Source organism: Lissotriton vulgaris, chromosome 8 (genome assembly GCF_964263255.1).
Source record: "Lissotriton vulgaris chromosome 8, aLisVul1.2, whole genome shotgun sequence".
NCBI classification, from domain to species: Eukaryota; Metazoa; Chordata; class Amphibia; order Caudata; family Salamandridae; genus Lissotriton; species Lissotriton vulgaris.
This window is the reverse complement of record NC_141696.1, coordinates 844,041,091-844,053,570: the sequence shown is the minus strand read 5'-3', so window position 1 is coordinate 844,053,570 and position 12,480 is coordinate 844,041,091. Positions and strand designations below refer to the sequence as shown.

The following is a 12,480-nucleotide window of genomic DNA, read 5'->3' as shown; positions in this document are numbered from 1 at the left end:
CTGCCGTCGCAGATGTCCTGGCCCCGGGAAATTCCCCAGGAGGGCCCGTAGCCCCTCCTATGCAGGAAGAGGCCTTGACCGCCTTTCCTTTCCTTCCGGCGGCCCATCCTTAGAAGGGACCGCCTCCCCGTTGAGGGGCCAATGGCCACCTCCCCCGAGCGCTCCCATCCGTAATGGGTGACGCCCCCCCATAGGGATCTTCCAATTACTGCTCACCGATCATGACCTTACCGCCCGACCAAAATAAATACGACAAATGGCTAAATACGACAAATGGCTAAAAATTACTAATGAAAACAAAGAAGGCAATCATATCTAGATACGTATGGTTACTGATCAACACTAGTGCAACATTACTTTATTTAAAACAAACATACTGTAAATGAGCATTCTCCTTTATTGCATACTTGAAATAATACAACAATCATCACAACCTGTAAGAAAATACGGTTACCATGTCCAAACTACATATAAAAACAACTTGCTGTCTTCAGGGGCTGGTGGGTGGGTCAAAATTGGCTCTTCGTTCCGTCTCGAGCTCACGTGCAGCAGCGGGGAGGTGCAGCTTCAGAGCACAGGAACAAGAGGATGCTTTCTTGACTTGCTGCTCCTTTTATCCGTCTTCGGGCGGGCGTAAACCCGCCTCCGCCTGCCGCCGAGGGCGTGGCCGTCCGCGTCAGTGCCTAGGACAACCCACTCCAGGGCGGGAAAAGGCGCGCCCCGGCTACGCCGCTTCGGGCATACCAGCCGAGACTCGCCTCCCGCCCAAGATGGCCTCCCGGGGGGATTGTGGTACTCCACCATACGTTCGGGGGGACCGAATGGTCGCCCCTTTCCATATGGCTGAGATACCCGCCACCCCCTCTCGACACAAACCCCAAGGATGGGAAACCGGAAACGGTTCTGAACTTTTGGAAGGCGGGAGGGAGTGACCCTCCCAGCCGTATTTATTAAAATATGAAACAAAATTAAAACATTAAAATAACAGTTTCATATTATGTACAATTTCATTTCCACATTACGATGTTTGGCTAACCTTAACAGATCTCTAATACAAAGGTTCTCCTAGCCGAACTAACATCCTACAAAACATTTGACTTGAAATTGTACATCCTAACGTTAAGGGCCAACGGCAAGGTCGTAACCGGTGTCAGATCCCTAAACCAGAAATACCCCCCTCACTTGTGAGGGGGGCGACCGCACCGAGGCGTACCTCAAGTGCATCTACCAATTTCCCTTTGACTTGACGGGGGCCCCAATAAACTCGACGCCATTTAACGGTCGTCCGAGGACTCGTGTGAGGTGTCTAAAAGGTAGCGTAAACCCCCTCCCAGACCCCACACAACTTACCACATCTGCCGTCGCAGATGTCCTGGCCCCGGGAAATTCCCCAGGAGGGCCCGTAGCCCCTCCTATGCAGGAAGGGGCCTTGACCGCCTTTCCTTTCCTTCCGGCGGCCCATCCTTAGAAGGGACCGCCTCCCCGTTGAGGGGCCAATGGCCACCTCCCCCGAGCGCTCCCATCCGTAATGGGTGACGCCCCCCCCATAGGGATCTTCCAATTACTGCTCACCGATCATGACCTTACCGCCACAGGCCGGATAGTTGACCGGCTATCCGGACCCCCCACAACAACTCCTGCCTAAAGGTCATGTTTTAAACTCTTTAGCCAAGCTATGAGGTCACCTATGAGTAACTCATTGCCCACCCGGGACAAATGGACCCCATCCCCCAAATACATACTGTCCCCCTTGATACAACCATGCGGAATAGAATGCAATGTACTTGAACGAAACAATCTACCCAATTTGTTATTTACTTTCTTTACTGAGTGATTTAGAGCAGAAACCGAAATAGCCCCCCGCCATACTTTCCGTGGAATCATATGGGACCATGCAATTGTGCACCCTGGAACTCTTCTTGCTAACCAACTTACTGTGGAGAGCATAGCCTCAAGAAGAAGTCGTCTACCAGTGGCCACCAAATCGTTGCCCCCAAGATGGACTATGATTATAGACGGCGGTGACCTTGTCCGCCCTAACAAACCCTCAAAAAAGGATTGAAACTGGTCAATACAGAGCCCGCCCCTTCCGTAGAAGGTCACCCTGTACCCGTATTCCCCAGCCATGTGAATCATGTCACCTGCATTGAATACGTCCGCGGCACGCCTCACGTATGAGTGGCCCACGACCCACACCTCTTTTTTCGCAGCCGGCGATGTCTGACCGCTGTTTCCCAGGTGTCGGGTTGACTGCACAGTCCGCCCCGCCTCGTAAGCTTGCGAAACTGTAAACCAAACAAAAACAAGAAGCGTGAGTACATCATTACAGCTTCACAACATGTGCAACCGCACATACCTTTTGTAACAGTTCGAGGACCAACGCCCCAAACGCTTTACTTTTTCAACACTCAGACCCCTGGCTGTAGCCTCAGTAGCAGCCCCTATCCAAAAGGAATGGGTCCCGAACTCGCCGGGGTTCAAGCCCGCGGCCGAAATTGACATCGCAAGCACCCGCTGGAACTGAAACCTCGTCAGTGGGGTGGCGTCAGCGTGTCTCAACAAGGCCCCCCCCATGATGCCGCCCTCTGCGCTAAATATTCCTCTACGCAAACAACAGGGCACATGGAAGACCCGGGAATCCTCTGTATGATTAAGCAGTCCCCAATCGCACCCTGATCGGTTTTGGACCTGACAAACGAGACAGTCATCGTCTCAACCTTGACCTGAATGTGCTCTCGGCACAGTCCCCCCATCGTATCCTGCTTGTTCCTCGCCACTAGTTCGCTTACCCGCATAGCCCCATGGAATGCTAGCGCAAATGCGGCTCGGAATAATACTGTTTCATACTGGGATGAACACGTTGCAGGGAGTACGGATAATAACAGGGCCAACCTATCCAGACCTATCGGGTGCCTCTCATCTACTCTGTGACCCTCAAGGCGTTGCCACCCACGTAGCGCTTTCTGTACCACGAAAGACGCTGTCGGGTCCTGGATCCCATGAGCCTTTGCCATAAAGGAAATGGCGGCCCGATGCCTCTGGGCCGTAGCTACTGATTTGCCTGCCTGATGTAAAGACAGCAAAAACTTTACGACAAGCTCTTCCTGTCCCCAAAGCTCCCCCCCAGCAGAACCCAAAAAAGACCAATAGGAACGGAACGCCCCTTCATATGCCTTCCTTGTCCTGGGTGCTAAACTCTCTCCCACGAGGTTTTGTAGTTCGGGGCACCGAGAGACCAGAGAGCTTCGGGAAAGGGTGCCGCCACCTGGTCCGCTGTGGGCAGAAAACCCCAGAAGGCCTGCATACGGAAACGAGAAAGCGCATCAGCCGCTCGGTTCAGTACCCCCGGGACATGTCTTGCCCTAAAGAGCACATTCAACTGCATACACAATAACACAATTTCTTTGAGCAGTCTCAGAATCCATTTACAACGTGCTGCCTGACTATTGATACACTCAACCACAGTCATGTTATCAGACCAGAACACCACAGAGTGATCCCGAAACCCCTCCGGCCATGTTTTTAAGGCCACCAAAATAGGGAAGAGTTCAAGAAAAGCAATGTTACTCGTCAGCCCGCACTCGTGCCACCATGACGGCCATTTTTGAGCCGACCATTGCGTACCGAATATGGCACCAAAACCTATACTCCCCGCCGAATCTGTCCAAAGCCCCAGCTCCTCGGAGGACACTGCTGGTTTGTTCCAGACAATTCGACCATTGAAATCCGCCAGAAATGCCAACCAAATGCGCATGTCCTGGAGAACCTCTGCCGAGAGCCTCGTGCGATGATGTCCTTCCTTCAGGCCGACCATGGCTTGTGCAATCGAGCGGGAAAAGGGACGGGCCATTGGCATTACTCTCAGGGCAAAATTCAACTGGCCCACCACTTGTTGCAATTGATGCAGGTTTACTTTCGTCGCACTAATACATGTTTCAAGGGATGTCCTGAATTTTAACACTTTTTCCCTGGGTAATCTAAAACAACCTTCTTCCGAGTCGAGCTCAATCCCCAGAAACTCGAGCAAAGTTGAGGGACCCACAGTCTTACCTGGCGCCAATGGCACACCGAAATGATTCATTGAGACACAGAATTCATGTAAGGCCTGTCCACATTCAGGATCCCCGGCTGCCCCCAAGAACAGAAAGTCATCAAGATAATGCATAATATGCTGAAAACCCGTCTTCCTTGTGAATACCCATTGCAGAAAACAACTGAACTTTTCAAAATAGGCACAGGATATAGAGCACCCCATTGGCATACATCTATCCATGTAATAGCGACCCTGAAACATAAAACCAAGGAGACGCTGATCGTCTGGGTGCACCGGGAGCAACCGGAACGCTGACTCGATGTCTGATTTTGCCATCAGCGCCCCGGGCCCCAGGCGGTTCAACATGGCGACGGCCTCATCGAAAGATGTGTACCGCACCGAACACACTTCCGGGTCTATCGCATCATTCACGGAAAGACCACGTGGGGCTGACAAGTTATGAATTAGCCGAAACTCACCCGGGTCCTTTTTAGGGACCACACCTAGAGGGGAACAAACAAAGTTAGCAACCGGTGGCAAATCAAATGGACCGGCGACACGACCTCGAGTCACCTCCTTCCCAATCTTTACCTGTACCACCGCCGTATGCTGCAAGACTGACAGTTGGTTCTTACAGTTTGCTACACCCTGAAAATCTCCCACTGGGATGCGGAAACCATAAGAAAACCCGTCCCGCAACACCCCAGCGGAAGCACGATCCGGGTATTCATTGAGCCAAGGAATCATCGCCATGGTGTCAATCGGAGTAGGTAAAGGCGCCCCTCGGACTATTTCAGACCTGTTTGGCGCTTCCCCTACCACCATTATCACCCGCATTGGCTCTGCACATGGACTCTGGATGGGATGACTGCCCACACCCTCCACATTCGTGTCTGAACTTGCATGACCCCTGGGGCCTCGTACATTTTCCCCTGTTAAAATTCCAACAAATCCCCCTTTTACCTGCATTGCCACTCGACTTCGAATGGTGCTCGTTACCTGTACCCGTCCGAAAGGGCGTCCCAGAGGATTGGCGGGAAGATTCGCCCCCATTACTCCCTGACAATGGCACTTTTAACATTCCTGAACTCTCCATTTTCTGCCACGAGACGGAGTCGAAACAATCCCATGTTAGAACTGGGTTGTGCTCTTTAGCCTTTCTAAAAATATTGTCATAACAGAACCACTGATTGCCCCCGTACGCCAGAGAATACTCCATGATACGTGACTGATAAATAGGCAACTCTGTCAACAACTCGGGCCTGCGCTCACCCATGATGGAGGTAAAAATGCCCCACGCTCTGCCCCAAGTACCTATGTTTTCGTCAACCTTAAAGGCGGCCATTTTTGCGCGCCAAACACTCGGATGCATGAGCTCCTTTTGGCTCTTCACATGCTCTATCTCGTAATGGTCGGTAAGCAAAGAAAACATGTTCACATACTTATCCGCCCAAATCATTTCCTTAATTTCCAGTGGAACATGCTGGGCAACTTTTTCCCTTCGTGAAGGCACAGCCCCCTTCCCCGCAATCGGCAATGGCCGCTTACCTGAACTAGGTGCTGCACTTGCCGCCGCACTTGGGCCTGCTGCACTTTCAGCCGCCGGAACCTGTGGGGGAACAGAAGATGGTGCCTTCGCAGCCTCTCTAAATTCCCGCAGTTGTCTCATTACTGCCCGGGCGTCGTCAGCCGTGGCGCCCTCACTATCCTTCCCCAACCACGCTGCTAATTGCGCCGCCAACTCGGGAGGCATATCGTCCCCGTTCACGGGGGTGACTACCACGGGGATCGGATGCCCCTCCTTCGGAACCGAGGTGGGCTCCTCAAGTGGAGTATCGGGAACCGGGGTTTCCCCCCCAGATGCCCCTCGTTTGGACCTCTTGCCTCTCCCGCCAGGGACAACTCCTGGCAAAGCTGGTCCGATGACTCGCTTCGGTCCTCCCTCCCCGTTCTTCGCCGCCATCTGTTTCTTCAAATCGGCTACCTCCTTTATGAGCATGCGGAGCATCTGATCGGTCCCGACCCGCTTTCCGACCTTCTTGCCCGGCATTCTCAAGCGAAGGTATCTGTAAAACAAAGAGAAAGATTACAACGCTCAAAATTGGCTCTTCGTTCCGTCTCGAGCTCACGTGCAGCAGCGGGGAGGTGCAGCTTCAGAGCACAGGAACAAGAGGATGCTTACTTGACTTGCTGCTCCTTTTATCCGTCTTCGGGCGGGCGTAAACCCGCCTCCGCCTGCCGCCGAGGGCGTGGCCGTCAGTGCCTAGGACAACCCACTCCAGGGCGGGAAAAGGCGCGCCCCGGCTACGCCGCTTCGGGCATACCAGCCGAGACTCGCCTCCCGCCCAAGATGGCCTCCCGGGGGGATCGTGGTACTCCACCATACGTTCGGGGGGACCGAATGGTCGCCCCTTTCCAAACCACATTGCCAAATTATAAGATATCTTGGAGGAAAATTCCCCCAGGAATAATTCACTGGAAATTATGTTGAGTTAAATTGCAGTTTAAGGAAATGTATTCCAAACCCCCACCCCAGCAGTGCTCAGTTCGTCAGCCAGCACACACCTTTAAATGACTTCTATCTCTTCCTCAGGATTTCAATAGAATCCATGAAATGATTACATACTGATGCAATATTTTCTGCCCTGAAGCTGAAAGTTTAGACCCTACAACCTCATTTTGAAACTTTATTATTGTACACTTCTATGCTTAAATGTTTTAAATGGGTTTAAAATACATAACTGTGGTGGAGTGTTCCCATGACTGAATACGTTCAGTTAGCGATCAAAAACATTTATATGTATAAGTAAATACATGTTTACAACTGCAACTTTTTTACTTATCCTAGTTGTACACACAATACTGTGGCAGGGAGCCATTATTAAAAAGTTTTACAACTGGTAATAAGCATGACATTTCATAATTATGTATGAATTCTTTGTTTTTGTTTACTTTTTTGATATGCTAATTCCGCAACACAAATACCTTATAATTCATTTACAGCTCCTGAACTGTAATGTTGCACAGCATATTGATTAAGAGAAATCTAACAGATATTTTATATTGATTATTAACAGGTGGTGGCGTGATGCTGATTGAATCCTTCCTCACTGAAGACAAAATGGGGCCTTTGCCAACCCAGTTAAATTCTTTGAAAATGCTGCTGATGACTGAAGGCAAAGAGAGGACCATATCAGAATACAAGACTCTTCTGACTGCAACCGCGTTTAGGGATATTGAAGCCAGAAATACTGGAAAGTTCTATGCTGCAATTTTGGGGCTAAAGTAAAATGCCCTGTTATTGTTATGTCAACCAAGAAGAAAAAAATGGTGTTGTAATTTACTTGTTTTCTTTTCCTAACGCCTTTATCCTTTCCTTCACTCCTTTTTGCTCATCCTATTCCGCCCCTCTTGGAACCTTCCACCCCTCCAGTAACCGTCAACCCCTCCACTGTTCTACAGAACTTTGATGTGAACATTCTAAGGCAAGCTCCTGTCAAACTGGCTTTGTTCTGGGCAATGGATGTCGATGAAATAAATGCCTTTACTTTAACTTCGTTCTCCATCGCTATTTCAACTGGCTCTTGGGCAATGGATAATTAAGTAGCTCTAATGTAGGTTATAATATAAATATTAATATCAGAACAGCGTCTGAATCATACTGAATATATGTAAGTGAAATACAACATACGGGGTAGAACAACATTCAGGTATCAATATTTATGACAGACATACTTGAAATGCATAACAAGCAAGAGGCAGACCTCACCTACATATTCCATAAATGTATACACTTGCAACGAAAAAAATGTAACCAACTTAAAAGTCAATAAAAACAACGAGAGGCCATAGGACTGTTCCTCAACGTTCATTAAAAAGATAAACATGATTGCCGTTTCCACAAAGTTGGACTCTTCCATTATAAAGTCGATGTTCTTGGTTCGTTTAACAAATCACCAGACGAAATTCAGTGGCTCATGAATTTCTTCTCTTACGTTTGCTGATGTCATAAGCCAAAAACACAAATGAGGAATGCATCAGCAGTGTTTACTTAACCAAATCCCTTGATATTAATATCTTCATAACGTGCTACTCTATCTGCGTCTATCTTGAGGAAGTGAGCCAGCCAGTAGCCATAAGGACATTGCAAACTAGTTTTATAATTAATATATGTATTTTTGCTTTTCGCAGTCCAAAATGGAATCTCATCTCGCTTTGTGGGCGCTCTGCCCATTATCCAGTTAATAGTCTGTGGGCTAATTGTCTGCAATGTAGAATGCACTTCTTGTGCAGGCCCAGGCTCAAATGCTCCCATAGCAGTCGACTGTAGAACATGTCGTTGAAGTCACAAAAAATAGTCACTATCTGGATTACCAGGTATCACACTTCTACAACGGTCAGATTTGCTATGTTTGGATACAGTGTATATCTAGGAATATGAGCCAGATAGTTACTTCATTCATAAGGAACCCAGTCAAATATTTGGAACTACATGGGATAGTTACCCAAACCATGCTTGTTTTTTTTTACATCCTAGAAGGATTTCTAAGTCACGATAGGGTTCATAATTAGGGTTGCAGCAGATCTCTATCCATGAAAAAGTTCCTGTATGGAATCTACAGCACTAAACTCCACCCACAAGTAAAATATTTCAAGTTGGTATGTAACATGTGCCTTACAACAAAAGTTACTCCAACTTCTGTATCAGGGAAACCCCTAGAAAAGAGATGTTGTGTACCTGGAGCCCTGAATGGGGAATAACCTTTTATAAATCAAGTTCCTGATAAAGCCACACCGGAATGGAAGCACATATCTGTACTGAAGAAAATATCTAATTTTACAACAGATGTCTCTGCTGATATTAATATTTGTTTCTATCAACTTTGTCATCCAGAATTAGTGAAATGTCTAGAAGAATATGCCATGCTCAGGGCTCCAAGGTTATGTTTTCTGGACTGGGCAGAATAGTTCCCGTCTCGTACTAATGATATTGTCACTGTGCCAACCCGAGACAAAAAGCCAGATGGACTAAAACCAATTCACAACCTACCGTACACTATTTGAGTGAGATGCACTTTAGATAGTGATCAATCCTATGAGATATTACAGAGATAATTAGTGGAATCCAAAACCTCGTTCTTCAAGCAAGGGAAACTCAAGAACACTAGGAAACCAGGGATATATTTCAAAGATGTACTTAGAGTTCTTGCCTAGTGCACCCAATATGACAATATGACTCATAACTATTATAAAAATCAACAAAATAGTGACCGTGAAATTTACCAATCGATTGAATTGGAGATGTACATTTTGGATACAACATAAAGTAGAGGCGGGCGGAACTCGCAGAGTTACTCTCTGCAGAATTCAGCAGAGTTGCAGAAAAACTCGGGGAGATTCCGTGGAGTTCTGCAGAAGGCTGGACATCGGTATGTTGTGCTGCTCGCGCTGATTTTTAGTCCCAGGAGCTTTGTCTGTGCTACAAAATCAAAACAAATGGAATCACACAGCATGCCAGAAGGCACTGCGCCTTTTCTGATGCTCAAATAGATTTTCTACTTAAGATGCAGCTTTCTCAATCCAAACGGTCACGACTGCCCGCTTTGAGAAAATCTGGCCAGGTGCCGTTCTAGCACCGAAAACTCACGCTAGGAGATCCAAATTATCACTCACATGCTTGCCAACTTAATGTTGGCAATCTGCATGCTGGAAAAACTCAGCCATGCAGCAGGTGGTAGAGTTTTCCTGGAACTCCATGTTACAAGTGCAACGCAGAGTAGGCAAAATTCTGTGAAATCTGCCAACAGAGCGGAATTTATTGGCCACACTGATTATAAAGTTTTCTTTGTGGATGGATGGATGAATAGATCGATATATGAAGCGAAGGATAAAGAGATAGTTAGAGAGGATGGGTGAGAGAAAGATGAGAGAGCGAATGAAGAAAAGAATGGTAGAGTTAATGGACAGGAAAATGGATGAGAGGGAGGAAAGACAACTGGATGGATGGATGGAGAGACAGTTTGATGGAAGAATAGATGGGTGGGTGACTAGATGTAGAGGACTTTTCTGTCACTAGTATCTAAGAAGATCATGGTAGAGCTGTGGGGTGAGAAACAAATGAAAGAAAGGAGCAAAAATGGAATGAAGGAATTTATTAATGTTTAGACTGAAGGGCAGAAGGCTGGGTTGAAGGATGGTTGGAGAGATTAATGAAGAGGATGGATGACAGAACGATGTATGGAAGAATGAATGCAGAGTAGAATGTATGAAAGGAAGGAAGGACATATTGATATGTATAGGAGGATGAACAGATAGGTGGGTGAATAGATGGAGAATAGTGAAGGATAGGTGGAACAAGGGAAGGATGCAGAGGAGGAAGAGTGGATAGGAACAATGAATGAAGAGTAGGAAGGTTGGAGCAGTGCATTGGTGAATAGAGGGTGAAATGAATGGATGGGTGAATGAAAGAAAGCATGGATGGGTGAAGAGAAGAAAGGATGGAGAGAAGGAAGGAATAATGGATGGATGACCAAATTAATCTTAACATGCAAAATGTCTTCCAAGCACAAAATAAATCTGATCATCCATTCATCTCTCTTGGTGGAAGTTTGTTGCGCTAGCAGAATTATGGGTACAGATCAAGGGAAAATAAACATGAGCTGAAGAGAGGAGAGATTCATGGTTTTAAAAATGTCTATCATCGAGGAAAACAATGCTAAGATGAATGAAAGATGCATTCAAATTCTCAAAGTAAATACTCTTCATAGAAGAGACATTTTTTTCTGCTGATGAGAAGTCGTAGAATTAGAATTTGAAACATTATTTAAGTGATGGGGAGCTGCTCACAAGGCTGAATAATAATATTAGAAATATTTTTAATGGAAAATACTGAGGATTCAAGCACCAACCTCCTAGCAGAAATTGTGCTGACTGAAAGAGTAAATGAAGTCGAAATTAATTCAGTGCATCTTTTAACATCCCTATCTATGCTTGACCAGTCACTAACGGACTGAGCTTTTATTAAACCGTTTAAAAAATGCAGCCATATATTCAACGTCACATAAAGTGGTTTTCACACTGATGGAGCAAGGATTTGCATATAAGCAACTTGCTGGATAAATCCTCTCATATAATCATAATAAAGTATTAATAAATGTCTGTTATGTTATGTTATGTTATGTTACAGCGTTCTTTTATAGCGCACGGCTACTCGAAAAGAGTGTCCCGGCGCTTTCCACCTGCATCTCAGAATAAAAATAACACAACACAGCAAAAGAATGAGAAAAAGAACTGAAACTGAAGCAATAAGAACAGCCTAAAGATTAAAAAGCCAGGTCTTCAGGCTCTTCCTGAACTGGAACAAATTGACAGTGCTGCGCAGCGAAAGAGGAAGCGAGTTCCACAGCTGTGGGGATTTGCAGCTGAAAGAGCGCCCTCCCGTGCGGGCCTTCCTCACCCGAGGGACCACCGCTTTGTAAAGGGATTCCGAGCGCAAGGAGCGGACTGGTCGATAGAAGGCTAGTCTCCGCCGCAGGTATCCAGCCCCTGATCCAAACAGGGCTTTGTGCATCAGAGTCAGGGATTTAAACTGGATCCGCTTCCGGACAGGCAGCCAATGTAGCGCCTGAAGCAGCCCGGAAGCTCGGGCTCGTCTACGCAGGCCAAAGATAGCCCAGGCGGCAGAGTTCTGTACCACCTGTAGGCGCTGAACTAGGTAATCAGGGAGGCCAAGGAAGAGGGCATTAGCATAATCAAGCCTCGAACCGACGAGAGCCTGCACAGTAATACGCCTGTGCTCCTCAGACAGCAGGGGCAGGAATTTACGGAGCATTTTCAAAATTCCATAACAGGTGCCAGCCAGACCCAGAATGTGTGTTCGCAGCGATAGCTGGTTGTCCAGCTTGACACCCAGGTTTTTAGCCACCAAGGAAGACTGTGCAGGAGGGCTCATGTCGGACGGCCACCAATGCTGCCACTCCGGATCGACACCGCAACCAAAAAACAGAACCTCGGACTTGCTCGAGTTGGCCCTTAGACTGTTCCGTTGGAACCAGTCAAAGACCAATGTAAGACAGTCCCGAATTCTCCCTCCATCAAACTCCTGGTCTTTCCCGCATGTGAAGAGGAGTTGCGTGTCGTCGGCGTAAGAGATGATCTGGGCCCCATATGCTTCCACCAAGGCCGCCACTGGGGACATAAAGATGTTAAACAACGTGGGGCTCAACACAGATCCCTGTGGAACCCCAACTCCCAATGGCGGCATCTCGGCAGAGCTCTGGGAAACCCAGACCGTCTGGCGGCGGCCTTCAAGGAAGGATGTAAACCACCTGAGCGCCGTCCCCCTAAGGCCGATGTCATAAAGCCTCGCTAAGAGCACCCTGTGGGGGACGGTGTCGAAGGCCGCCGATAGATCTAACATGACCAGCATCGCCCTCCCGCCGACATCA

At 47.6% G+C, this 12,480-nt stretch overlaps 1 protein-coding gene across 4 annotated transcripts in view; it reads left to right on the top strand.

Annotated features, from left to right (window-relative positions):
* The window catches only part of LOC147698086 (acetylserotonin O-methyltransferase-like), a 1,112,510-nt gene extending 1,104,924 nt beyond the window's left edge, over nucleotides 1-7,586 (top strand). For all 4 annotated transcript variants that reach the window (XM_086934758.1, XM_086934760.1, XM_086934761.1 and 1 more), the window contains one exon: nucleotides 7,111-7,586. In XM_086934758.1, the coding sequence (XP_086790884.1) occupies nucleotides 7,111-7,322 (212 nt within the window). In that variant the 3' untranslated portion in view covers nucleotides 7,323-7,586. The remainder of the gene's footprint in view (nucleotides 1-7,110) is intronic.
* The last annotated feature ends 4,894 nt before the right edge of the window (nucleotides 7,587-12,480 follow it).